We start from the raw sequence: 26,748 nt of genomic DNA, 5'->3' as shown, positions 1-26,748 counted from the left end.
TTCTTCCCAGCACTCAACCTAAAATCACGTTCCTCCAGTAAACAAGCATAGCTGAACATTCACTTTATAATACAGCCTTTTATACATTTCAGGATGCTTGTCATGAAATTGAAATAAAAGACAATATGAAATTTGATTTAGGGATAATAAATGTTGTATGGGAAGGATACTGAAAAAAAAATACCCAAGTTGAATGAGAGACATATTTAAGCATGTCTCAATTACCGAGAGGAAAAGATAACTGGAAAAACACATTTGTAGTTTCACACTTTGATCAGTGTCACTTTAATTCATTTGGCAAGATTCCAAGTGAAAAAGAACTGTTACTGATCCAAGTGTAGGCTCCAGTAGCCTCTAGCACACTGCATTTCCCTGGAAAGGCTGATGACACCATACAGGTGACCAGCACATAGCAAATGGAACGTGGTTGATTTGCTAAACCCTGAGGAAGGCCTATAATTACTGAAATACTTTTCAATGATAAATGAGAACTGTTTAACAGCACGAGAGGGACAGACCCATGGGTGGTTCTGCTTATCTGACATTTATCTATCTCCATTCATTCAATACCACTGGAACCAGCAGAGTGGACAGCATTTGTATATCCCAGCCCATATGTACCACACAGATGCACGACCATGCTCAGACACTCCTGAATCGCGCATGAGCTCAACCCTCCCCTGAGATTATTTCCCTCACATTCTTAAATGAGCAAACTCTGACACAGCAGAATGAATTCCAGTCCATTAGAAAGACAAGTACCCCATACTGTCTGAATACAGCATCTGCCAATGAAGTAAAATTCTCTTCATTAAATACTTCCAGTCATCCATCACCATTTTAAAGCAATTTGTCTATCTTTCCAGTTTAGTTGCTTCCCCTCTCTCTTTTAATAAAACAAGTACTGGGCACACAGTGAAGAAGACGTAACTTCCAGAGTAGGCTAGAAATCAAGCACATTTTAATCTAATAATGAGGGACGCTGAATTAGATTTATCAGTCTCAATCCCCTCGTTTTGTAAGAGGCCACCATGGTTATCTTCAGTATTAGCAACATTGATTTAAATTAGGACAGGTATTTTTCAAATTAAAATACATTTAAAGCATCAATAACTTCAATAAAACAAACCCTTCCACATATCAGATAATCTTTTAAATCATTACTCAAAGTGCACAGCTGTACCTCTGATGTTGATCCTGCAGTTGATCTACAGTTTTGACTCTGTCCAGCAAATTCTGAATTTCACTTTTCTGTCTATTTATTATTTCTTTATACTTGGATAACTCATCTTCTGTTCTTAAGCGCTCATCCTCTAGACACTTTACCTAAATGGAAAGAAAAATAAAACCAGGAACTATTTAGTGTCACAAACTTCAGAGTTAAATTATTCTGATCAGCTGTCTAGATTGTTGTACAAAGCTAATGTGTTAATTTTTCGGTGGTTCCAAGTAACTTAGAACAATATCCCTAAGTATTTCAGATCAAATAGAGCCAGAAAAATAAACAAAACAAAACAATTAAATTCAGCAAATGTGATTATCATAAGTTCTGTCCAAAGACTAAACTTAGCAGCCTAATGGATCAGGATCCACAGATATGATGTTTCCCCAGTTACCAAGCCAACTCCTTACTATGTCTTGCTCCCTTTTTCCAGTCCTACTGAACTGCTCTGGAAAGAAGGATTGCCATGCTATTCTACAGACTGTCCACAGGTCATGGATAGCATAACCCCTTACCAGAGGTCATGTGTATGAACTCCACAAAACTCATTTCACACATAGGAGAAGCTAATAAGCATTTCATTTATACTAAATTTACAAGATTTGAAGTGTTTATAGGATTACGACTTTCAAATGTTTCTCAACTTTTCAGCCAAATGAGGTGCACACCATGAAGCAAAACACTGCTGTGTTATGGATCAACTCATACTCCCTAAAAAAAAGTTATCCAGAGTCAACAATTATGTATCCCTTCTAGTCTCATGCCAGCCAATCTCTAATCACAGTTTATTCCTGAAGAACTAGAAGTACAATTAAGAGATGGAATGTATTCTTGCTCCAAAACCCCAACACTGCTTCCAGCCCCACTCCAATCCACCTCAGCACACGTTACCTTTGTTCTCAGTGTTCGAAGCTCATCCATGCTTTCCTTAAATGTTCTCTTCAAATCTTCCAGTTCTTTTATTTTTGCATGCTGCACCTTTTCAGAGGGTAAAAACTTCATTGAGAAAAGTAAATGTACAGTGGCACCTCAAAAAAATCTAGGCCGATACAGGCCACCACAACAGCTGAGAGGCCTGAGGCAGAAGAGGGACCCCAAAGGGTTGGTTTACTTCTCCAAAAAGGAAAGCAAAACCTCAAAGCTACTTTATTCTCAGGAGAACCAAGAAGAAAAGTAAGACTGTACATGCTGCTTTTAGGTACACAAATCTATGGCACAACAGGCCCTAGGAAAGCTCTAAGCAAACTGGCACTTGGTCACCTCTGAAGATGGTGTGTGCACAGATGAGCTGTGAGCAGATACAACATCATCAGAGAATTTCACTTTGGGGTTAGCAAATCTCTGCCAAGAACAGAGGCTGGTCCTTGTCTCTCCTTGCCATGTATCTTGGCAAAATACTGGTCAAAGAAAGGCCTGCCTGTCATCTGAATTTGTGCTTTTAATTACAGCAACATTCATGTTTCTAAATCAAAGAACATTCATTTTACCTTCATTACATCATATTTTTCCCCAACTTTTTTTTTAAAAAGTGAATCCAAGGTAGTACCTGAAGACATCCTCCAAAAAACAATGCTAGAGGGCAGACACCTGTGATTTAGTACTAGACCACAAAAAAAAGACAAAACCCAAAGAATTTGGCAAAACTGTAAGCAACTTAAAATAAGATTCTCAAAATTAAAGTATCATGGAATTCTTAACCACAAAGTGGACTCCACACACCACATATTTACCTCCAGGTGATCAGACTTCTCCTGAATTTGTTTCTCTAGTTCTCCTTTAGTTATTCGGAATTTTGCATCCAATTCATTTGATTTAATTTCTTCTGACTCCTAAAGGGATTGAAGAAATGTAAGAAGAGTTTTAGAGTTTTATGTTTCCTTTTCTATTCTACAAGCGTACAGACAGCTTTTCACACCACTGAGTGTTCCCTGTGAGCACATCTCTGATAATCCTGACCATACCAAGAAAGACCCCCACACTACATGCCAATCAAGACAAACATTTTCCCTTTTATGTAACAACTTTCCAGTAAAGAAACCAGTCACTATTCATCTCAGCTTTGGAGCTTGCACAGGATAATTCCTCCCTGCTACAGCTTAAGCTAGAAAGCAATGAAAAAGAAGACTTGGGCACTAAACAATAATTTGACATCTTGAGAAAATGTGCCTACTTGATAGGATTTTATCATTTCCTGACAGTTTTTCCTTATCTGATCTCCTTCTTCTTTTGCTTCAGTTAATTTTGTCATTGCATCTTTGAGGCGTTCTTTGGTTTCCTACAAAAACAGTAATTAAAAGAATGGGTTAAACCTAGTAAAACTCGTGTACTTAACTTCATCTGAGAAGCACAATTCTCATAATGAAACTTCCAGTCTGAAAAGAATTAACAAACACTATTTTTCCCCTTGCTTCGTTCAACCGTTACTTTAGGCAATTCCATTCAACCCACCACTGAGGGCACAACAAAAGGATCTCGTTTATGTGCCATGCACATTTCCAGACAGCAGATTTAATTCTATCACTTAAAAACTAAGACAATTTATTTCAAACACCGCCCCCCAAAAAAAACCCTAACAGCAAATGAAAATATGATGACCAAATTAAAGAGAGTTCCACAATATATCCTCCCTTCACATTCTTCCAACATTTCCATTTCAGTATCAGTATTTAAGAGCACTATTCTGAATTTTGCTGCAGGTATTCAAATTAAACAGAAAAACCACTTTAGAAACAGTACATAAAAAGTAAACAGTATAAAAACTACATTACTCTGATTATATTTTCATGTAATGTTATCAGCACCATTTCACCCACCTTGTGTGAATCCATTTCTGTTTTCAATTTGTTCTGAGCCCATTTTACTTTGATAACATGAGAATTGATTTCTTCTTTCAATTTTTCTATTTCTCTGTTGTGTCGAGTGGCTTCACCATCCTGAGAAAATTTCATAGGTTTTTCATAGTTTAATGATCCAGTATTTCTACAACAAAACTCCTGCCCAGTTATCAAGTTGTTTTTTTCTTAATGTCTGGATTTTTCAAAATCACGCACATATTTGAGAATGCCCAACAATGCTTTAATCCAGTGGGGAAAAAAAACCCCATTAGTGCTGTGGTTTGAATAGCAAGGTAAGGTTGCATTAGTGTTAGTATATGTTAATGTTACATATCTCTGAAAAGACAAAGCACCACAGAGATGATTTTTATTTCAGAAGAGTAGTTTTCAGGACTTTTAAGATGTGTCCTTCTGTGCACAGTACCCTGGCTCAGAAGAGGCAAAAATTAAAGTTCTATCCCCAGTCATTTATTAACTTTTGGATCTTCCACATGAAATAGAATTGTACAACACAGCCGTGAAGAAGAATACAAAAAGACCTAGGTAATTTAATAGTAATCTCTTACTGCTTTCTAAAACGAGTAGAAAAATTTTGGATGAAAAATCCTATTGCTTTATTATCTATTTTCAGTTGTACAAGAGAGGAAATACAGAGTGAAAACATAGGAAAACAGCAAAAAATAAGATGGCAATAATTTAATGCCATTACAGCCTTTAAAAAAAAATCTGAAGCCAGAAACTACTTCAAAATCTGCAACAACCTGTCTTCTCAATTTCGTCAAAAAAAAATCCCTAATGTTTCACAAACTAATTTTCAGGGAAATATTAAAATGAATTCCAAAAAGATTGCAACGAGAACTGAATAACTTTGTTCCCCTTCCCTTGGAGGAAAGGCACTTTCACAGCTATGCAGCAAAAACTAAAAGAGAATACGTTTTACCAAGTACAACAGCAAACAAGTGATGATGTTCTGACAGTGCTTTTAATCAAGTCATACAGCAATACTTGGAGTACCTTAGCTTCATAGAGCTGGTGCAATCTTCCTTTTTCCTGAGAAAGTTGTTTGATTTTATTTGTAAGCTTTTCTATTTCTTTGTTTGCATCTCTCAGTCTTCTCTCAAGGACCTCTTTTTCCTTTCGGAGGTCAAGTGACTCCTTCTCTCCTCGGACGTATTTCATCACCATCGTCTCCTTTTCATGGCGAGCTTCCTCACATTTCTTGTTTGCCTTGAAAAATATCAAATCAGAATGAATCAATCTAGTATTTCATAATTAACTGGATATTTTCAGTATTGCAGTAGAACAGCATAAGAAGGCAGGACTCAAAAGCTCCAGTTTGGCAAAGACTAACATTAAATCCCTCTTAAGCATTGAAATTACTCACACTCCTAACAGTGAACATGTATCTATGCAGCTGCATCTTCACAGCTGAACATCTCATATGAGTTATCAATACATTAGTAAATTCTTGTTTAGAAGGAAAGAAGTATAAAGTTTAGGAACAAAATAATTTTGCAAATACTCAGTACTGGTCCTCTGTCTTCCCTCATCCACATGCCAACTGCACAATCATTATACAGTGGCTAATTTTTTAGATGGCTCCCTTTCAGTGGCTTAATTTTACAGATGCCCCCACCCCAGCATTAGCAAGTTCTGCTTCAAAATAGAAATAAAAAACCTAAAATCAGACACTGAGCTTTAGAATACATGCAATAAATACTTGGCATAATATGATACTAAGAAGGAAAAAAAATCCCAGATTTCAATAATACATAAAGACAAAATAAGAGCTTTTTGCTGGAATTGAGAAAAATATTAATTTTCTGACATCCTGTCTGAAAAATGCTATTATCAGCTTTTAGCTCCTTTTGAATCAAGTTCAGCTTACAGGTAAAGAAGATGAGATTTCCTTGAGAGCTGAATTCAATACATATAAAAATAGGTATTTTTTTTAAAGAGTTATCAGGCACTCTGAAGTGTTAACAGCTATTTGGAAATTCACTGCTGACAGTTATCAAAAATGCAGATATAACTGCACATTAGGAGTTCCAATTTTGGAAAATTTTGTCTTACCTAGTGATCCAACATGTTTCCTACAAGAACCAAGTTTTTTCAATAACTGAGATGCTCAATAGTTTAAGGTTTTCCATATTACCTGTTCCATTCGAAAGGCCATCTCTTTATGCAACTGCTGAATAGTATTTTTGGCTGCTGCATCTTGAGTTACAAGTCTGTCTTTGCTAGCTTTCACTTCTTTATTAAGCTCTTCTATTCTTGCTTCCAGCTAAAATACAACATCATGACATAGAGACAATAACTCTTTGATCATGGTTTATACAGGCAGGCATATTTCACACAAAATTAGATGCTTCAGCAGATATTTACCTATATTTCACACTTGTCAAGCTGCAACCACCCATATCAACATCTAGCTTTGCATGACAGTAAAAGCATGAAAAGATGTCAATTCTTATATTTCAGTGAGAGTGAAGATGCTTCAAATCAAGTAAAACACAAGGCGCAGTAATTTACTACACAACGTAATAGATGGACAGCAAGTGCTGAGCTGCCAGAGCAGAGCTGGCTGCTATCTGAGGTTGCTGCATCTTCCACCCTTTTGTTCCTATTCTTGTGCCATATCCTTCACCGTGCCAGCAAAGCAGCCATGCATCCATACTGAACTGGGCTGGGAATTAATTCACTGAAAAATCACTCAGCAAATAAAGATGAGCTTAGTCACTGTGCTGGCACATTTTTAGCCACCTAGTGAACCAAATCAGAGACCTGATGCAGCTGAAGAATAATCCCCAGCGTTAACTGGACCACTTCCCAGGGTGTGTTCCCTGCCAAGTCATGCACGTCCAGCAGGAGCAGTGTGGTGGCTGCAAAGGCTGTGGCACTGCCCAAACGTTGTTCAAACTGTGCCTAACGACTCTCCTCTTGTCCTAGGGGAAAGCTGATTCACCCAGCTAAGGGGGTTTTGTTTGCTTTGGGGGAGAAGGGGCGAGATCTCAGGGTCAGTCTCTTGAGTTTTGTGCAATCCCAAGCTGCTATGCAAGAGGCAAGAACCACCTAATTTGCTTCTGTTACCACACCATGACTTCACCACACTCCGTTCAGCTCTGCAAACGCACCATGCGCCAGACAAAAACTTCACGTGTACAAACAGGCAGGTAGAGTTTGTTTAGAGCTGTGAGTGCAGCCAAGCCTTCATTAACTTAAAAGTTACCATAAAACACTAATTCATAAATACCAGCAATAAAACACCCCCATCACAAATGAAAAACTCCAAGTGTTTCACTGCAATGTCTCTTATGACTCCAGGTGCTCTCAACTACTGTATAAACCATTACAGTCCAAAGAATATTTTCTGAAATCACTTGCAAGCATGTAATATAACAAACACCCTCACAAATCCTTTTTTCCAGAATGGAATAAAGTAATTGCTGCATGATAGAGCTTCATGAAATCATACAGTGCTATCATGGAAATACAGACAAGAAAGAATGAGGGAGCTGCTCATACTGGTTTATTCAGGAGCAAGCAATTCCAATTTGTAGCCTAAAAATAACACTTTCCAATTCAATTTTCAATCACATCATGGATTTTCAAATATTCTCTAAAATTAACCATGAATATATGAATATAACACACAAATATATTCCTCTAGAATACTTCAAGCCTGACACCCTGCTTTGTGAACAGATTTCTGTGTGATGCAGTTACCAACAAAGAAACCTGACAACCATGATAGTCACCAGCACTTGGAGAAACAGAAATTTGTGTTTTAAACGCTATCTCTTGCCAGATTTCCAAAACATAACCTATAATCAGTTCCTAAAGCTGGCCAGCCAGCTGCAGGGACATCAGCAGATAGCTGATAACAGACAAGCAGTGACACCTGGTGTGAAACCTTTTCCTCCCACACTAAAACCAGCCTACACCAATGCACACACCATGGTCCTCCTTGACTTGTCCCTGAGGAAAGGCGTGAATTTAGTACCTGAAAGTCAGTTTATCCAAAGACACTAAAGGCTTTTAGATGATTTCTTGGAATACAAGAACAGATTTATCCTCTTAAAAAGCTTAGGATAATAAACATGGGTTAAACAGTGGCAAGAGTGACATAATATACAAGTGGGATTCTAACCAGCACTTCCGTTTTGTTATCTGTACCTGTTTAATAATGCTGAGGTGCTGCTTTTCTGTTTCTGTTCGTTTTTTCAATTCATCTTTTAAGTTGTCCTTTTCTGAGCAGATTTCCAAAATCAGTTCTTGATGCTTTTTATTTTCTTTAATCAATCTGTAAAGAAAAAAAAAATAAAAACAAGGTACATCAGTACTGGTTTTTTTTTTTGGTTGGTCATTTTCAATTTTGAGATACATGGTTTTTGCTCTTCGATCTGCGAATTTTATTGGGAAGCCAGAAACCCTAAAAAAATCCATGAAAGCCTTACAAGAAAAAAAAAAATAATGTTGTGCAAGTAGAACTTAACTCCAAAACAGCAAGCAGCAACCTCCTTTGAGGAAATTGCTTGTTTCCAGCATTTTAGGGTTGTTGTGGTGCATAATGACATGGGACATTTGGTAACCCTATGAAATTACAAAACTGTCAATGTTAGTAATTTTAAGGTAATGTAAGACAGTAACTTTCAGTCAGATAGTTACACCAGTCAAATGTCTGAAAACACAGAGTTTATTAATTTCGTGGACTTCTCAAAAGTTCACATGGAAGAACCCATGTTCTTACCAGGTTCACAACCTGGTAAGAAACAGAATCCTGATTTTTTTAAGTCCTAAGTAGGTAACAAGTCTCCATTTTCAATTTTTACCAATAGTTCCAGTTCAGCTCAGCTGTTTGACCACACCTATCTTGACATTCTAGCATAAAACTCAGAAATTACATTGTCAGAACTGCTAAATAAAGAGTCTCAAACGTATTTACATGTTTGCAGATACTATTACATGGTGGGTATTTTAGGCCACTAATTGCATGAATTTTTGGGAGGCATGCCTTTACCTGAAAAAGATACTTAAACATCCCTTTATCCCCTCCCCTCTATTGAAAAAAAAAAAAAAATCTCTAACCAGTCTCCTAAATTATAAGGAATTCAAAACCATCAGTTATAGAGAGCTTAGCACTCGTGATCTGCTTTTTAATCTATTAATGAATATTCCAGGATTACAAATTCTTAATTCACACCACAGCTGCTCACGTACATATTTAGATCTGATCACAGGAGACAACTGGGCTACTTCCAGAACGATGTTACAAGAAATTCTGCTGATCATAAAGTAAGGGACAAAACAAATACAACCCAGAATACCCTTTGGACCAAACACAAAATGTTCCACAGCAGTTTCACACTCTTGAGGTGAGTTGCCAAGTGTCAGATGGGTGCAGCTGGCCAAAAAAAGAGACATGGTTTTATATAAAGCCTTCTGGAGGCATACATAACATACACACATATATAAACACTTGTCTCTAAGAAAGTAATTCCGAGGCTGAAAATGCTGCTCTGCCTCTGAGTCTACCATGAACAAGTAAAACTCTTTACCTCATGATTTCCTCGAATTACCCCTCTCTACCCACCCACCACTTCAGATTCCCACTCCTTCTCTGTAACTTCTGAATGTCTAACTGTGCACTCTCCAGCTTTCCTGTCATCAGGTGACTTTCCTCACATGGATGGTTTCTGTCAGTGAAGTGCAAGAAAATACTTTCCCTACTGGGACTCTCTTCCTCTATCTGGTTTCCCTTCCTTTGATGTCCTCCCATAAAATGATTTCGGAGAGCCTTATATGAAAAGTAGGACCCTCATTTTCAGCTCTACAAAAAGGAATAAATGAGAAGTTAGAGGCTACATTTTGTTAGCAAAAAAACATTTCTAAAGAGGTAACAAAGTATTAAACACCAAGTAAGGAATCATGAAATCAAGAAATGAACTGGCTTTTGATGAACAGAAATATTCATGTTGAATACTGCCTTGCAGAACTATTAAGCACAGTTCATTATAGCAACACTTACAAGCCAAGCATTTCAGAAGTCCTCCTATAAAATGTGGAAAGTGCAGTTCATCTATAAATGACACTTCCAACTCAAACAATACTCTCAGCTGATTAACAACTTTGCTGGATGATGGCAGGAGACTGAATACTACTTGAAAAAGAAACAAGCAATTTTAAACATAAATAAAATGCCCATTGTGGGAGTTAGTACGTTCAAAGGCTCATTTCTCCACAGACACATATGGACTGAATGAATCCTGGACTATTTTTATATCACCATTACTGCTGCAGTATTTAAGTAATTCTAGACATTGGCAGGGTATTCAATGACACAGTTGGATATTCCGTTCCTGCCAAATCCTGCAAGAATTCAGACATCAAAGCACACACTTTTATTTACAAGTACATACCACAAGTAAAAATGATTCTTTCCTTAAAAAACAATCAAAAAAAGCTCATTAACTATTCTCATACCAACTCGAGACAACTTGCTTCATACCAAAATGTTGTATGCTGGTGCACATAACATGCAGCCAGAATTGTTCAGCACACAGGTCCAACCATGATGCTCATACTCAAATACTCACTTTGTAATGGTTTGTTCTTGCTGCAGGTATTTATCTTGCACACATTTTTCAAACACAGCCAAGGCATGTTCTCCCTTCTGCACACCATTGGGGAGCTTTGGTCCCTTTGAAAAATCCGTGGATAAGAGTTCAGACTCTATTTCCTTTAGCAAATCCTCCTGTGAGGAAGTCTGATGTATTGTGGAAATAAGCTTCTTTGTGCAGTCTGTGTCATAAGGGCTTTCTGAATAGATTTTATCGCTCGATTTTTTCACAAAGTCAGATTCCTCCCTCAGATCCTGTAATATTTCCATTAATGATTGTTCTGTCTGGTTAGTTTTTGGATCGTGTTGTTCAAGTTCTTCACTAGGTAAATGTTCTGGTTTTGTGGAGCCTTCTGCCTGCCTTTCACAGTAGGCATTAGCAGAGCAGTCTGCCCCTCCAGACTGCTGCTGTCCTTCTGCTGGGACCCCATTGCTGCTTATGTCAACAGCTGCTGAATCCTGATCTGAGGGCAACAAACTCGATTCCCTTTCCAAGACACCAGCATCACCTCCAGCGCAACTGATGCTTGAGCAGTCCTCCATTCCAGATGTTTTACCAGACTTCTCATCATCCAGGGCCTTGGAAGAGGCATCATCTGACAGACTGACTGGCTCCAGTGTGCTCTGCATTTCTGGTAAATATTCCTCCATAATCTTCCTTCAGAAATCTAGATGTAGAATTCATATTGCAACATATTATATACAATATCAAAAGAGATTGAGATAAGGAAAATAACGGCTACTAGAAAATAAAATTCAAAGTGCAAAAGTATTTAGGTAAGTGTTATATAGAGTTTGTTGCTCTTTCAGCCCAACTTTTAAGTAAATGCTCCAATACAAGTTTTTCTAAGAGAAGGTGAGAAACCAGGGATAGCGAACAGGAAGCAGTGAGATAGTAAATGCCAAGACAATAAAAAAGCAGCACCTTTTAAAATTAATAACTCTGCCATTTAAATCCACAAAAATTCCAAGTAATCACTTCTAAAAAATACTTAATGACAATACATTAAAAAAAAAATTAAGAATCTAGGATCTTACAGCTTTCACTTTCCTACAAGCTATCTGAAAGCAACAATATGTCTTGACTGACTTATTTTTACAACATAGGATGACTCCCTGGTTCAGCCAGAATATCCAATTTCCTTACTGTCACGTCCTCACTGAGCATCCTTACAGCAAAATGCATCTGTACCCAGGAACCTAAGGGAAGGGGTTGGGGGAGGATGGGGGTGAGATTCTCTTTTCCCATCTGCTTTCAAGCAACCAAAATCCCCTGTGGAAGAGCACAGATGGTCTTTGGCAGATCTGCTCTCTCAAACAGTAGCTTGCAGAGCAAGGACTTAAAAAGCTCTGTAGAAGCTCACTAGAAGGACACCATACTGAGAGCCAAATAGCCAGAATACTTCTGGAAGAGCCTGGGTATAATGTTGTATCTTCTTTTTCCAGAATCCCAGATGGCTGTGTGTCTGAAAAGACTACTGGCATTTTTAGCAAGCACAAGAAGCCCTTACTTCCATTAGGAGAAATTCATTACAGCAGTCTTAACTTTTATATGCAAGCTTATCTTCCTACACCAGATAATTTAGGCTACTTAAAACAAGGCAAATTTTTCATTTATAAATTCAACTCTGCTATTCCAAGCGTCATCTCAAAGGAAGTGCTTACATGCCACAAATTTTTTCCATCCTTACTTTCTGACTTGTTCAGTTCTCCCTTACACAGCCACACCATCTGAGCCACTCAGGTACTTGCTCCATGCTCCTCCCTTTGCCTCAGCCTCAAAGGCAACCCCTTTGTGCTACTTGGCTTCACTCCACTCCCCCAGAGTCCTGCCTTATTAACCACCACTTCCTACTGAGGCTCAACATTGTTAAAACAGAGGGACAGGAGTCCCATTAGATCTGTCCTCAATTGCTATCACTGTCACCTTTCACTGTTAGGCACAAAAAGCAGCTTCAGCCCAGCTGTTTCTACCAGGAAACACCACCCCACAAAACACCAACTCAACCTGAAACCAACAGTTGGGCTACAACTGGGACTTAATCAACAAGAGGGAAGCACATGGAAAACTGAGCATTCAGCTTGGAGTACAGAAGGGAATGTATTACACCTGGACAAGAGTCACAAATCAGCAAATGAGAAGCACACATTTTTTAAGAAACAAGCAAACCACCTTTCCTTTTTTGGTCTCAAATCCAAAAAAATCCTCAATGCTACAGCCTCTAACCCAGTACAAATCAGTAGGAACCAGACCATAAGCAGCTAGGGAGAGGTACAAATGAGAATAGAGATCAGGAATGAGAGAGTCTATACAATGTGACACTTTCACAAGGATTCCCCGTTTTACAAACAGATCTTCTCTGGTACTAATAAAATCCCTAACTCCCCTTTGCTTCAAAAGATTTATGTTTAGGTCAACACTGGAAGCAGCAAACCCCACCACTTGGTTTGTGCCGTCCAAACAAATGCTCTTTTGGAATCTATCTACCCTTTGATAACGTCTGCTGGTAACAGAAGTTCACAATGTACTACTGCTCTCAAAAACACCAACCTCAACTGACAATCTCAACATGCAACCAAAAATGAACATAACTGCAAGAGAAAGTATTCAGTTTAATAGTAGCAGAACACATTAGTTCCTACTTAATTAAAATGCTGTTAAAAACCAATGCTTTCAGACTAGTGCACTTTAAACAATCAATAACTGAAAGATAATTTGCAAATGATGCAGTTAAGATGGAAGAAAAATTCACCTTCTAGTATCTGTTCCCTCTTCTCAAAAGTAGTTTGTAATACACACTCAGCTGTAAAAGACACTGTATTAGCATAAAGCTGAAGAACTGGTTTTTTCTCTAGTAGTTACACCAGCCTAAGTTCTTGATGATGCTCTCTCTGTAACGATCAGAGGGGTTTTTTTACCTCAATTTAAGCCTTTTTTAAAGTACTTTCTGAAGTGTTACAGAACTTCCCGAAATGTGCAGTTGTTTGATGCACTGCCTCAAACCTGCTTGTGACTGCCCAGCTGCTGCAGTTCACCATTACTACAAGAAAGGGAGTGGTAAAATCGTATACATGAACTTCCATGTTGGTTGTTACACACAAAATTTCCAGTCCAGTTAGCAAACTGGAAGGTATTTATCTCCATATGGAAGCAAGAAGTGAAAAATACAGCCCTGTTAAGAGAGTACATTAAGAAGGTCATTAAGTTTTCTTTTTACTGTGTTACTTCCTTCTGTAAATAATACTGTGAATTAGTATTACAAAGACTAATCTACATGGAAGCAGAAATACAATTATTTGCACAACTCAGTGACAGAGAAGAAAAAAAAGCCACTGACTTAATATCCAAAATAACTTAGTTATTATTACTCATTTAAAAAGTGTAGATTTTTATATCAAACTCATGGGGAATATGAGTAATGATTATACAAATCAGTTAAAGGATGAAAAGTAAATTATGATGACTCAGTGTTCCCTGCAGTCACAGTTTAATTTTCAGTGGTACCTAGAATATAATTTACCACATTAAGTTCAGTCTTTATGATTCCAATACACTGGATTTTAGCCTTATCTGCCCAAATTTACCTGCACCTATCTGCACCTGTTCATTAAATACATAGATCCCCCCCCCCCGAATAGTATTAGCTTTTATGTTCTAATTACTAACTTTTAAATAGAAATTAAGTAATTCATCACAGGATCACAATTTATTTTCACACCAAAAATGTCCAGACAAAGAAATCATGTGGAGCAGGTGTCAATGCAAATTCATACTGATATTCAAATGTCTCTTGAATATCCTAAGTTTGTCGTGCCTACCTCAGGCAACTGAATATAATAGATACTTCCTGTATGATACCAGAGACAGAAAACTGCAGTGATGTCACTAAAGAAAAGGCTCACGGTTTGTAAGCAAAACATTTTGTGTGATAAAAGGATCAACACAGTCCAGCAGTAGCCAGTTGAAATGAAACATGCTAATATTTGACTGTTTCATATCAAACATACAAATCCATCAAGCTCCAGATAATATTTGGACACCACCTGATAGGAGCTACATGCCTTTCCAGGTTTAATATCCATCCTCTAATACCCTACTCATCCTTATAAATGACTTTTCCAAAATCAGGGAAGGACTAAGGTTACATATATTGCATTAAGAAAACAAAACAGTTTAGTGCCTTTCTGATGTCTTCAGAATGCATCAAAACAATCAAAAAGGAAAATCTTGACTGAAGCAAATGAACTGGCTTATGTGATATGCTTAAACATCAAACAAGCACACACTGTGTTGAGTGACAGCAAAGTGCTTGCACTGTTTTGCAAAGTTTCTACCTTCAACCACCTGCTCTGCTCCTTCCTTAGGCCTGATGATCATCTTAGCAGCAGGGTAAAAGTGTGTTGCTCCTGGTCCCATCCGTGTGATGTTTGTCCCACCCCTCACTGTAAGTTCCTTCTGCTGCATGTGCTGCAGGAACTTCTCAAAGCAGCACTTTGAGTAGCCCAGCCCAAGCCTGCTTGCCCACATACCACGAATGACTGCCATCCATCTAGGGCAGCATGTGAAAAGCTCTGTCACTGCCTTGTGACAGCTTCTGCAGCTGTGACAGGACTCTTTGCTGTGACTGGACTCACGTAACTGGTCTGACCAGTTGTCCTCCTCCTCTGATTTACAGCTCAAAATTAGTCTGACACTCTAACACACCTTCCCCATGCTCTTGCTTCTGTTCCACAGCAGAGGAGGCAGCTGGCTGTTTTCCCCCAGTGCAGTGATACAAAGCAACGTGAATAGAAATACATCAATTCAGACCCTGCTAATGTGAGCAGCAGGAATGAGGAACACGAGCACAGCTCAGCCACGTCTGCAAAACATCTCCCTAGGCATCACAATAGAGGCAAGTTGAACTCTTCAAAACCAGAAATGCCTTTTTTAAAAACAGCTAGTGTTTTTTCTCATCACAGATGTGTTCTTCAAAGATGCAAAGAGCATACATACTTTTCATAATTATTCACAAAACTAAGTTTAAATCTGCATCAGCACATATGATCTCCAAGTTCCAATGTAATATCTAAAATGAGTAAGTAGTTAAACAGCAGGCACAGGACACACAACATTAAAGGCTAGTACTGGCAAGGGTTACAACCATTTATCACACTACTTACACTGAGATGTGCTCATCTGCTAAACTGCTGATAGCACAACTGACTGCAATCAGAGGCAGGGAGCAGAAAGCTGGCCAATAGAGTGAGTGAACAGCACACCAGCTTTTAAATACGAATGTCTCCCAGGTATGTCAGGGAATGCAAAGACTCAGGAAATAGCAATTTTTTCATTCATTTTCTGTTACACAACAGAAACGTCTTCTATTAACTGCTAACCAAATGATAAAAGTAAGAACAAATACGACAATGATTCATTTAAGCTCTTCAAGGAAGTATCTGACACAAAGTAAGTAACTGATTCTCTTTGGAGAACATCAAAAATCTCAATACATGCTCCTGTAACAGGCCAGCAAAAAGAAGAAAAAAAAAAAAAATTCCTGTAGCTACCTTCAGCAGCAGTCCAGAGAAGGTTATGCTTTAACAGCAAATTCTCACTTCATAGTCCATCCGCTGGCATGGAGAAAAGCAGTTTCTGTAACACTGGGTCCTCCTCCTTTGCTGAAAGTACAAACACTCCTACCTTTTTAAGGAAGCTGTTGGCACCCTCATCCCTTGGCTATTCATCTGCTGTACTGGTTGAAAATCCTTCCCCCCACAGCAGTACTGCTAATTCTAATCAGGAACACCACCTTGCCCTGCTCTAGACTACTATCCAGTGAGTACAGGCACGTGCCGAGGTTCTGGTATGCTTTAGTTCAATACTGCGCCATTTCAAACTGCCTGTCTTTTCAATCTTCCTGTTGAATGCAAACGTGATTCTTTTAAATCCCTGGCTACAAAGGCCTTTCCTAAGCAGATGTACTATTAATGCTAGCATTTAATTTCATTAAATAGATAGAATTTGACCCAAACTCTCAACATTTATGTTGTAAATAGTCAAGAAGGAGGAAATGACTTTGTTTCAGCCAATTTCAAAATACATGTGAGATGACAACTAAAGAAACATATTAAATGATAACTATAGGAATCTTCAGCTGAGGTGTGGCTGGCTAGAAGACTTCACTAACAAGGGAAAAAAGAAAGAGTGCCTTGTCACCTAGTAACTATCACAATGGGGCCCTTTAGAACAAACAGATTAAAGAATGACAGAAGGGTATGCCTGGGGTGGTTCTGTAAGCAAACTTAAGGTCAAGGTCCTGAGAAACAAAAATCACTGCTTCAAGAGGAAAAAACATATATTTACACCTCAATGCCTGAAAGTACTGCAGAGAGAGGGGCAAAAAAGTGCAGGAGGGAATAATGCTTCATGGGTGTGTGCATATACAAAACCTTGTTCAACCCAGGCTTGAAATGAAAGTGAAGAGCATTGAGATAAGCAACTCGAGGCACAAAACCTTCTCAAAGGGGAATAATAAGAACTTAATACAGCAAATGCAGTTTACTGGACACCAGACACATTCAACTACACATTACATAATCTAATGGCCAGTAGCAGTCAATTATTTCATCTCTTTTCAACAAGAAAGGGTTTTGCATCATCTTTGGGTAGATGTTTTCCATTCCTGGCTGTGTTCCTAAGAGAGGCCTTGTAGCACAGTCACTGATGAAGAGGAAATCAACTCTCCAAACAAGTACACATGCAGTCTACAAAATGGTGAAAAAGCAGTTCTCGCATCAGCTCATACCATATATACTCTTCACCTCCGGATACGTAAAAAGCATCCAAACAGAAACAAGCTCATTTTCAAACAAAAGTACAAAGTAGCTTTCCTTCCAGTTCATATTGGTCACAGCAGAGTACTCAAATAGCCTTTAGCAATAGACTGAAGTCTCAAAACTACGCAAAGCTGCCATACAGATGTGATGCATTTCAGAGAGGAGGCGGGGGACAAGGAAAGGAGTGATGAAATGCTCCATCAGTCACAGGCAGATGACTCCAACACTCAGCAGTGTCCTAAGTACCATGACACGGCCAGGCAAGCAGCTCAGTGACAGAAAAACGTGATGACACCAACAGAAGCAGCCCAAGTTCCCAGAAGTCCCTGCTGCTCTTATAAGGATGTCACCTTAGGACTCAGAGTTGGTTTGTCACTGCAGTGTGTGCCGTAAACTTGCTAAGGAACCATTGCACACCTCTAAACAAAGTCCACGTATTTACAGGAAAAACGTATCTAGAAAATAAGGCCCTTGAAACTGCTTCAGAGCAATTCTCTTTATGCTGTAATTTGTGATCTGTACTTCCTGGTTCTTTGTTAAGAACTGGATGGTAACGTGTAAAGTTGCTGCTGTTACTCTTTATTTTGCTTTCCAAAATGGCACATTCTGAAGATAAGTTCCACTGGAAATTCATCATAAAAATCCAAGCAAACACCCTTAAGCAGCAGTCTCTTCAGCTCTGTAACACTCACTATCCTTCCATATTGGTTCTGGTTTCTGAACTCTGCAGTTCAGGTTTAGTGCTCAATGTCAGCAGCCAAGAGAAGGGATGCTTGTCCTTTGGAGACAGCTAGAAAACGGGTTTATTCTTAACAGATTCCCCAGTGATAACAAATAATTACTTCTTTTCCCTAGTAACACACCAAAAGACTGGGCAGCAACACACAGCTCAAATAACCAGCTGTCTATCCCAGGCACTGTTACTGTTCTCTGCAACACACTCCAAATGATTTTACAAACATCTCTGCTCTTCTCTATCCTTCTCTCCAATTGAATCAAAAATGCCTGTTTATGAGTTTACAGAGATTCATGTTTGCTAGCAGATCCCAATGTTGTGGGAGCAAGAAAGGTAAAAGTAGCTTCATTTTGACACTGAAGGTGCTGGATGCAGACATTTATGAATCACTCCAGTTTTGGCAGAAGTGAATTTAGGAAAGCAGACATACAGCTTGCCTACACATATAGGAAGTTGTGGGGTTTCTCTCTGTATAGCCCAGTACTAGATGAACAGAAAATTCTACAGCCCAGCTAAACCAGGTAGAAATGTAATGCTTTCACAATGACTGCCCTGTTTGTTCACCTGCAATACTTCAGAAACCAAAGTAGAGCACTGAAGCACCTGAAACTGTAGCTGGTCTAAAGACATACCAGGAACTGTTCATTTCTATTACTCCAGCTCTCTAACAGCCCTCCAAACAAGAGGCCTGTTCAGTGATATGTGTTATATGTGAAAAAAGAAATACTTTTAACTTAGCTGTGCAATCTTTCAAAGATTATCCAATAACAAAATAATAAAGGTTAAAAAGCCAAGATACACACACCAAAAGGCTATTAAAAACCGCCAAACTACCAGCTAAATCTAGAACTAGGATGTCTGGAAGAGAGATTTTTTTTTTCAATGAAAAGCATTATCCTCATGAAATTATAACTGCAAAGAAAATACTGACTTTTTTCCTGTATCACCCAATAGCAAATTAAAATGCAGTCACGTGAATTTGCAAGAGGAAGCTACGTGCATTTTACAGCTATTTTGAAGATTCACACTTACACCTCAAGTCACACTGCAAAACACTCTCCCATCACTCCAGCCTTCCAACTACCCCTTAAAGCTCTCAGCAGCCTACACAGACACACCTACAGACCAGACTCAGCTACAAATGAAACTTCCACTATGTCTTACAGTGTTCTGTGTCTTGACCTGTAAAAGCACTGAGCACAAGTAGTTCCTCACCTTAGCAAATACACAACTTAGAGGTGAACTGAGACTTCAGCTCTTTCTGCTAAAATGGAATCTAACACTTACTTCACATGCAAGCAAGGCCTGATTTTTAGTTCAATAATACTGAGCAGTGTTTCAAAATATGCCTTTTTTTCTGACATAATTTTCAAAAATTCTTATAAAGAAAGATCAGCAATGCCCTAAATCTAACCTGAGACAGCAGTGTTATATTTAACCATTGGAAGTTGTTATTCAACAATAATTTCAGTTTCAGAAAGGAGGCTAGTGTACATGCCAACTCAGAATCAATATATACTCCATCATTTAAACTACTCTGCCTCCTATTCATTCATGTTAAAGAATATATAATATTAAATTCCAATCCATAGATTGATTTTTACACATGGTTCATTACACTCAAGCAGAATTCCATCTTGGAAGCACCTCTCATCATGTAAGCAGCTACTGAAGCTCATGAAGCAAAGATAAATACATAACTTTAACAAAACCACATTTATCATTTATGGTGCAATAATGGGTTGGCTCTTTTCCCAATCACTGCAGTACAGACCAAAGGCTCTGCTAAACAGATTTTTTGTATTGCCTTACATTTCCACTCAGACATCTATGAAATGAAGTGACATATGACTGAAATGTCAACAGTCAAAAGACCTTTGTGATGAAGCTCTGATGCTCATCAGAAGACCCCAATAAAAGCAAAAGCTGCACATGAGCACCACTTGAACAGTTCAGTTACAGACCCAATTCCCTCTTGCAGGTTCCTGAGCAACAGAGAGAGTAGAAGTGCTTTAGGCAGTTCAATTGCAAATTCAAGTGTTAATGTGAGATGCAATATAATCCAGTGAAACACCGGAGATGGACTTTGTATTTCAAAGACTTAATTAGGATTTATTGGCTGAAGAACACTGAAGAGAACAATAATGATTTGTAGAGTTTTCTTGACAAGTCACACACAAAGCAACCAGCAACCTAATGTAAAAAAGCTTCAGAAATGCCACAGCCTTTATCAAAAAGAACAAAACTTGCCTGTACAGTTTGTTCCACAAAGAACTGTTCCTCTTCTTTAGCTATAACACTATAAAATATTCTATTAGAAACACAATCTTAGATGAATCACAACAGAAAAATACTTTCTGTTATCTTTGAAGTCATTATCCTAACACACCATTAACAGCCAGACAACTGTTAGAATCAGCTGCTAATTCAATTCAATTTCCAACCTACTGCACTCAGGTAAGAGATGAAGCTGTTAAGACAGTTTACATACTACCATGTGTATAATGCCAACCCAACAAGACTGCTAAAGAATAATTTGGGGGTTAAAAACATTTCTAGCTTCTTACAGTTGTGTTGTTCATTGCAAAACCCAAGATGCCTCTCTTCAAGAACTTTTCACATCTTTATTACACAATAATCATTATTTAAGCGAACTAAAATGCTTTTCCAAGTCAGTGCCAACCTGTCATTGCATCAGCACTCTTGCTAACAATTTCATATGACAGTAAGACTAAAAACAAAATTGAAGAAAAATTTTATAGTTTGTTTTAGCTCACTGTAATCCTAATAATACTTTTACCTAAACTAATCTGGACAGACTGCACACACCTTTCTACTTCACTTGTTGGGTGAAGTTTTTGGTTTCTTTTTCCTAAGGCTACTTTTTCCTTAACTACTGTCTACTAGTCAACACACTGACTAGCAAAACAAACTTTCCTATTGTTTCTGATTAATACCCAGCTTACCTGTGTTTTGCATGGTATCTTTCACAAGAACTCTGTCACAAAAGGCTTCTTCAGACTAAGCATAATGTCACCAGGCAACACTGCAAAACAGGGAAGTATCTCAAATAACAGAGATACTTCTGTCTTCAACCGAAGTTTATGATTAAAAAAAAGAAGAGAATTCTGCTAAAGAAGTTATGTTGTACATGACAAGATACAAAATGCAGCTCTACTGCAGAGCAGCTCTGCAGAGGGACAAATCAAAAATTTGAACTAAATTGAAAGGGACTGGGATAAAAAGGTCTCAAAAAGCAAGTGTTTCACATGATCTAGTGTGAGAAGAATTTCAAACAGTCTTTCTGGCTTCAGGTTTATATATCTGATTACAATTCCACATCCAACATTAATCAGAGCAGCAAGCCACTCAAATTATGAAACACACTAAAAGGAGATAAACTGGATTGAAAAGCATCACACTGCCAAAGAGAGACAGAATTCTTAAGCTGAAGAGATGATGTGGATCACCACTGCTTGTACTCCATACAAAATAGAGGGTGACCATGAGGTCACACACTCTCAGTCTTCCCGTATTTACAGACAGCACATATAGGAAACAAAAGAAACACACCAGAGTCCCACCTACACTAGGTCTCCTGATATTAATTCATCACTTTTGCCCAAGATCAAATTAAAGTGGAAAACCTGGCTGTACACTGGGACATTGAGTCCTTCAGCTCTGGCAGAACTTGACACAGTTCCTGACTCAACCCACACAAAGACCTGCTTTGATGCACATGTTCATAGGAAAGGGAGTGGAACAGTGACTATACACAGTGGGTACTTTCAGGATTTCCTTACTTTTATCAGTTTAACACTTCAACTCAATTATTCTTCTCAGGTTTTTAATGTGACTTCATTAAACACCAATGGCAGTGCCAAGGTGCAAAGCTCAGCATTTCTATCAATTCTTTGAACACAAGACAAGTACTTCAGAAGACAAGGTTTACTCAAACTTTGTTATTTGCTTTCCTTTGCTTACATCACAAGTTAGATAGTTGAACATAAATGTACGATTCTTTCAAGACAGCATCAGGTTTTCTATCAAACTCACGTACATGGTTAATATTCTGGTCATATTAACTCCATGTCAAGAGTCAACAGCACAACTCCAAAATAAAGTTCATCAGTTAAGGTTTAACAAGTGAGGCTGGATTTGCTCCCATCGTAAGACAAGTCATGGAGTACACCTTGGGAGTGTTGTATTTTGTTGTATGAGCCCCAAGGTTGGAAGCTCATGTATCAGGGGAAAACAACATTATTAGCAACAGCTAATTGTGATTAGTTTTACTGTAACATCACATGAGACTCGAATACTTCAGGATTTACACAGAGACTTGCAATCTTCTGTGTGTCTTCAGCACAGAACAGCTCTTACTCTTCCAAGTCAAGAAAATGAGTCTCTACTTCAGCAAGCAATGCAATGCCAGCAACAGCACTGCTGTCACCTTTCAGGTTTCAGCATCCTGCCTTTAGCTCTGCTTACAACAAGGCCAGGAGCAGCTCTGTCTGTCCTTACTAGAACCCTGCTTGCATTCACGTTCTGACACTGATAACATCACCTGTGCAAAGAAGAATGTCTTAAGGGAGGGGAAGAAACCAAATTTATGACTGAGTACACAACCTTGACAAAACACACATCCTATGACAGATATTCTACACCTACAACAGAGCCGTAACTCTTGTTCACACTACAGAAGCTGGAGCTCCGGCAGACCTTCTCAATAACCTGTAGTGTCATGGCATTGGTAAGATATGGATCTTGGTGTATTTGGCACTGGAGATTGCAGCATGTTAGCTTTCAATGGCTCTTTTCAAATGTTATTTCCAGAACATACAAAAGGCTGTAAAATTTCAACCATGGAATTACTGTCTGCATGATCACTGCACACTGAAAAACACCATTTGAGGGGATGGTAGAGTTCTACTGTTTTCAAACCTGACTTTTCAAGAGTTTCTCCAGTATCCCTGAAAACAAACAAGTGAACACTTCAATCTTTTAAGGATATGAACTACTGTGAGCTCTACAGAAGCTCTGAGTTCTGTTAATTAAGCTAAGAGGTAGTATTATATACAATATTATTCCAGAATAAAAAATTCAGTATTCCATGTACTTCTTGAAATTAGGGTCATGATTTTCTCCTCTATTCTGACACTGATTTGTTTCTGACGAGATTTTTTTTCACCCTCAATTCGAGGCAGCAGGGTCTTTGGCTAGGACTTGAAGGTAAGTATTATCCATAAGGCTTTCCAAGATTGTTTTTAGCAATTGGAAAATAAGTTCAGAACAAGTCAGCCCAGAACTAAATACAGGATTACTGCTTCCTGGAGCCCACATCTACTAATTTAACATACCTAATAACACTATTAAATCCAGAAAAACAGTGCCTTTCTATTTTTCATAGCTCTTTAGAAAGCCAGCTTCAGGAAATTCAACATTAGCCTCAGGTAGTGTTAAGCAACAGAGCTGCTAATTGGAAGCAAATAAACGACTCTGTGCATTTGGTTCTTCGATCCTTTTCTCAATACTGTGAAACAGTGAACCTCACAATGCCAACAAACATCTGTCAACAACCCCAAACCAAATCTTATAAAATGATAGAAAAACTGTTTTAAAACCAGACAAGAATGGATGACTGAAGACTTTCAGAAAAAGAAGAGCTCAAAGGCAATATAGAACTAGTTCTTTTTTTTTTTTTAATAAAACAAATGACATTTCAAATGTCATCAACAGCCTCCTGAAACATCTTCATACTTTCAGTTTCTCGTATCTCCAGAGCTTAACCATCTCCTCCCTAAAGTCAACGGCAACATAAGCATTTATAGCAGCCAGTGATTGCATTTCCTTGTCCATAGAGAAACACAGCTGTGGCTCATAGTTCCAACAATTTCCTTATACAACAAAACGTATTGGGACAGTGGCCATACCTGGGTTTTTAGTGTGTTCTGCTCGCAACACTTTGACTTCTGCAAAGCAGTTCTACAAGAAAATAAAGCAAACCACCACTAACACCGGAATGCCATACTCCTCATCTTACACACAGATTTCAACTCCCTAAGAAATCCTCTTCTGGTCTGCACAGAGTCTCACTAGAAGTACACACATATCAGACTCACCTGCGCAGACTGTTTTCCAGGACAAGAGCCAAAATCCGCAAGCCTACATCATAATCATCTCGCTGAAGTCCTTCTTTCAGACCTAGAAGGGCAAGCAGCTTTTGCAAATACCATCTGCAAAAACAAGGACACGTACCCTACCGCAACACCGCAGCTTACTCTAAAAAATAACCTTCATAACAGTTGCTGGGCTTTGTTACCTAATTATTTAACCATACAGTGAAATCAACACGCAGGCAATGAAACAGGACAACCTAATTAATAACGCGAAGAATGCTGTACAGAAACAAAGAGATTACGAGCCAGCACAGAAGCCTACGCTGCCCGCTCGGAGGTCCCGACTGCGAAGGCTCTGCTGTGGCAGGACCTCACCCCCAGCCCCGCTGTCACCTCGCTCCCACCTCCTGCGCCTCGCCCACAGCCTTGGCGAGACCTGTGCCAGCCCAGTGCCCCCACCTGCACAGGGAGAGCCCCTTGCCACCCGGGGGAATCCTGCCTCCCTCCCGTCCTTCCCCCGCCGCGTCCGCCAGGGTTTATCGCCCGCTGACAGTGAAGTGGATCAGCGACCCCGCGGCCCCTCCCGTCCCGTCCAGCCCCGGCGCCCTCGGCCGCCCCGCGCCGCCCCTCGGGAAGCCCGGCAGCGTCCGCGGGGCCGGGGGGCGCCGGCTCCGAGCACCCGCCCACCCTCTCCGCCCTTGCTGCGGCGCGGGCCCTCACCCGGTCGCTACGCGGGCGGCAGCAGCGGCGGCGGCAGCGCGGCCATGGCGAGCACAGCACGGCGCGGCCCCGCTCCCCGCCGGCCGGCGCGGCCCGGCGCGCTGACACATCAACAAAGATGGCGGCGGCGGGAGGGGCCCGGCGGCAGCGGGGCGGGAGCCGGGCAGCCCCGGGCGGCGGGGCCGGCCCAGCCCGCGGGGGCCGCGGTTCCTGCGGTTCCTGCGGTCCGTGCGGCCTCTGCGCTGCCGCTGGGGAGGGGCCGCGGGCGAACGGGCACTCGCGACAGCCACGAGGATCGGCAGGTGACGCAGGACCCGTCTCGCCGCCTTCCTTCTCCCTCGTGGTGCCACCGGGTTCCCACCCGCGCTGCCGAAAGCCTGCGATCCACCGACGGTGCTAAAAGCTCCGAGCGGCTGCATATAGGACACAGTGCCATGGTATTAGTGCGTTCTGCGCCGGGGGACACTTAGGTTGGACATTAAGAAGAATTTCTTCACAGAAAGGGTGATTAGACATTGGAATGGGCGGCCCAGGGAGGTGCTGGAGTCACCATCCCTGGAGGTGTTTAATGAAAGCCCGGACGTGGCACTCAGTGCCGTGCTGTGGTTCACAAGGTGGTGTTGGGTCACACGTTAGACTCCATGATCCCAGAGGTGTTTTCCAACCTAATTGATTCTGTGATTTCACAGAAGATCATTTCGGGCATGCGTCTAAAAATTGTTTCCATCTGGATGGGGTTTTGTTTCTCCTCTTGTTTAAACATACGACGCTTCTGGTCAAGGGATCTCATGTCAGACATTCCATGGTGCTATCTAAAACCACGGCCCTGAGCAGCTGCCATACAGGAAGGATTTTTCACCCCAGCAGTTTTCAGAGAGATGGTCACGCAGATGCCTCTCCTTTTTGCAAGATCCAGTGCACAAGTAACGGCTAATAAAATCTTCTCCCTTAAGTAAACTGCATTTCATTCTCCATAACCAACCCCTACATATTATGTCAAAACCCTCTACACCCACATGCCATGTCAGTCAGTCCAGTGATGTTAATAATCAACTTCACTTAGCACCTGCCGGGACTTCATTCCTTACTCTGATTGGATTTTTTTTTTTAAATGTGAAAAATTTGCTGGGCATCAAAAATCTGAACTACATTTCAGCACTGGGATCAGCAGTTTTTCAGTGGAACACAAAGCTTTTTGGAATCCAGAGCATGGCATAAATGCTGTTTTATTTAATAAAAAATAAATTGAAAAAATACCTTAGCAGACAAGCTGTTAAGTGAAAGCAGTTGTATTTCCTATAGCAGCTCAGCTGAAATAAGCACTGGCATCTCTCCTGCAGTAATATCTTAAACAAAACAGTAGAAAAGCAAGTTAGAATCACTGAATAATTCAGGCTGGAAAGTACCTCAGGAAATTATCCTGTCCAATCCCTTACTCATAGCAAGGCTAACTTTGATGTTAGATCAGATTGTTCCTTTATTTCGGCTAATTTATTTTTACATAAGTATAAAAGTAAACACATACCTACATGTATGAAGTCATCACCCACCTAGTGATGATTTCTTCAGTGTGTACTATGGATGACCTTGAAAGTAGAATGTGCTGCATAACTTCACTTACAAACATTAATTGGGAGAGTTATTTCAGAGCAAGTTCTTTTTCTCCATATTCTTTCTAGGTA

The 26,748-nt window shown here is 39.7% G+C and overlaps 1 protein-coding gene across 3 annotated transcripts in view; it reads right to left on the bottom strand.

Moving 5' to 3' along the window:
• Positions 1-25,130, bottom strand: part of CCDC186 (coiled-coil domain containing 186) — a 35,568-nt gene extending 10,438 nt beyond the window's left edge. The window contains exons 1-11 of one of the 3 annotated variants that reach the window (XM_039553805.1): positions 25,067-25,130; positions 24,350-24,431; positions 10,653-11,343; positions 8,233-8,359; positions 6,212-6,340; positions 5,071-5,283; positions 4,036-4,155; positions 3,393-3,497; positions 2,953-3,051; positions 2,114-2,200; positions 1,184-1,326 (exon numbers count right to left, since the gene is read on the bottom strand). In XM_039553805.1, coding sequence (XP_039409739.1) covers positions 1,184-1,326; positions 2,114-2,200; positions 2,953-3,051; positions 3,393-3,497; positions 4,036-4,155; positions 5,071-5,283; positions 6,212-6,340; positions 8,233-8,359; positions 10,653-11,326 — 1,697 coding nt within the window. In that variant the 5' untranslated portion in view covers positions 11,327-11,343; positions 24,350-24,431; positions 25,067-25,130. Of the gene's footprint in view, positions 1-1,183; positions 1,327-2,113; positions 2,201-2,952; positions 3,052-3,392; positions 3,498-4,035; positions 4,156-5,070; positions 5,284-6,211; positions 6,341-8,232; positions 8,360-10,652; positions 11,344-24,349; positions 24,456-25,066 lie in introns of those variants that run through there. The other 2 variants (XM_039553806.1, XM_010408760.4) reach the window with 2 other exon arrangements.
• Positions 25,131-26,748: the final 1,618 nt, after the last annotated feature.

The sequence above is a fragment of the Corvus cornix genome, chromosome 6, assembly GCF_000738735.6.
Source record: "Corvus cornix cornix isolate S_Up_H32 chromosome 6, ASM73873v5, whole genome shotgun sequence".
NCBI classification, from domain to species: Eukaryota; Metazoa; Chordata; class Aves; order Passeriformes; family Corvidae; genus Corvus; species Corvus cornix.
This window is presented reverse-complemented; position numbering and strand designations above follow the sequence as displayed.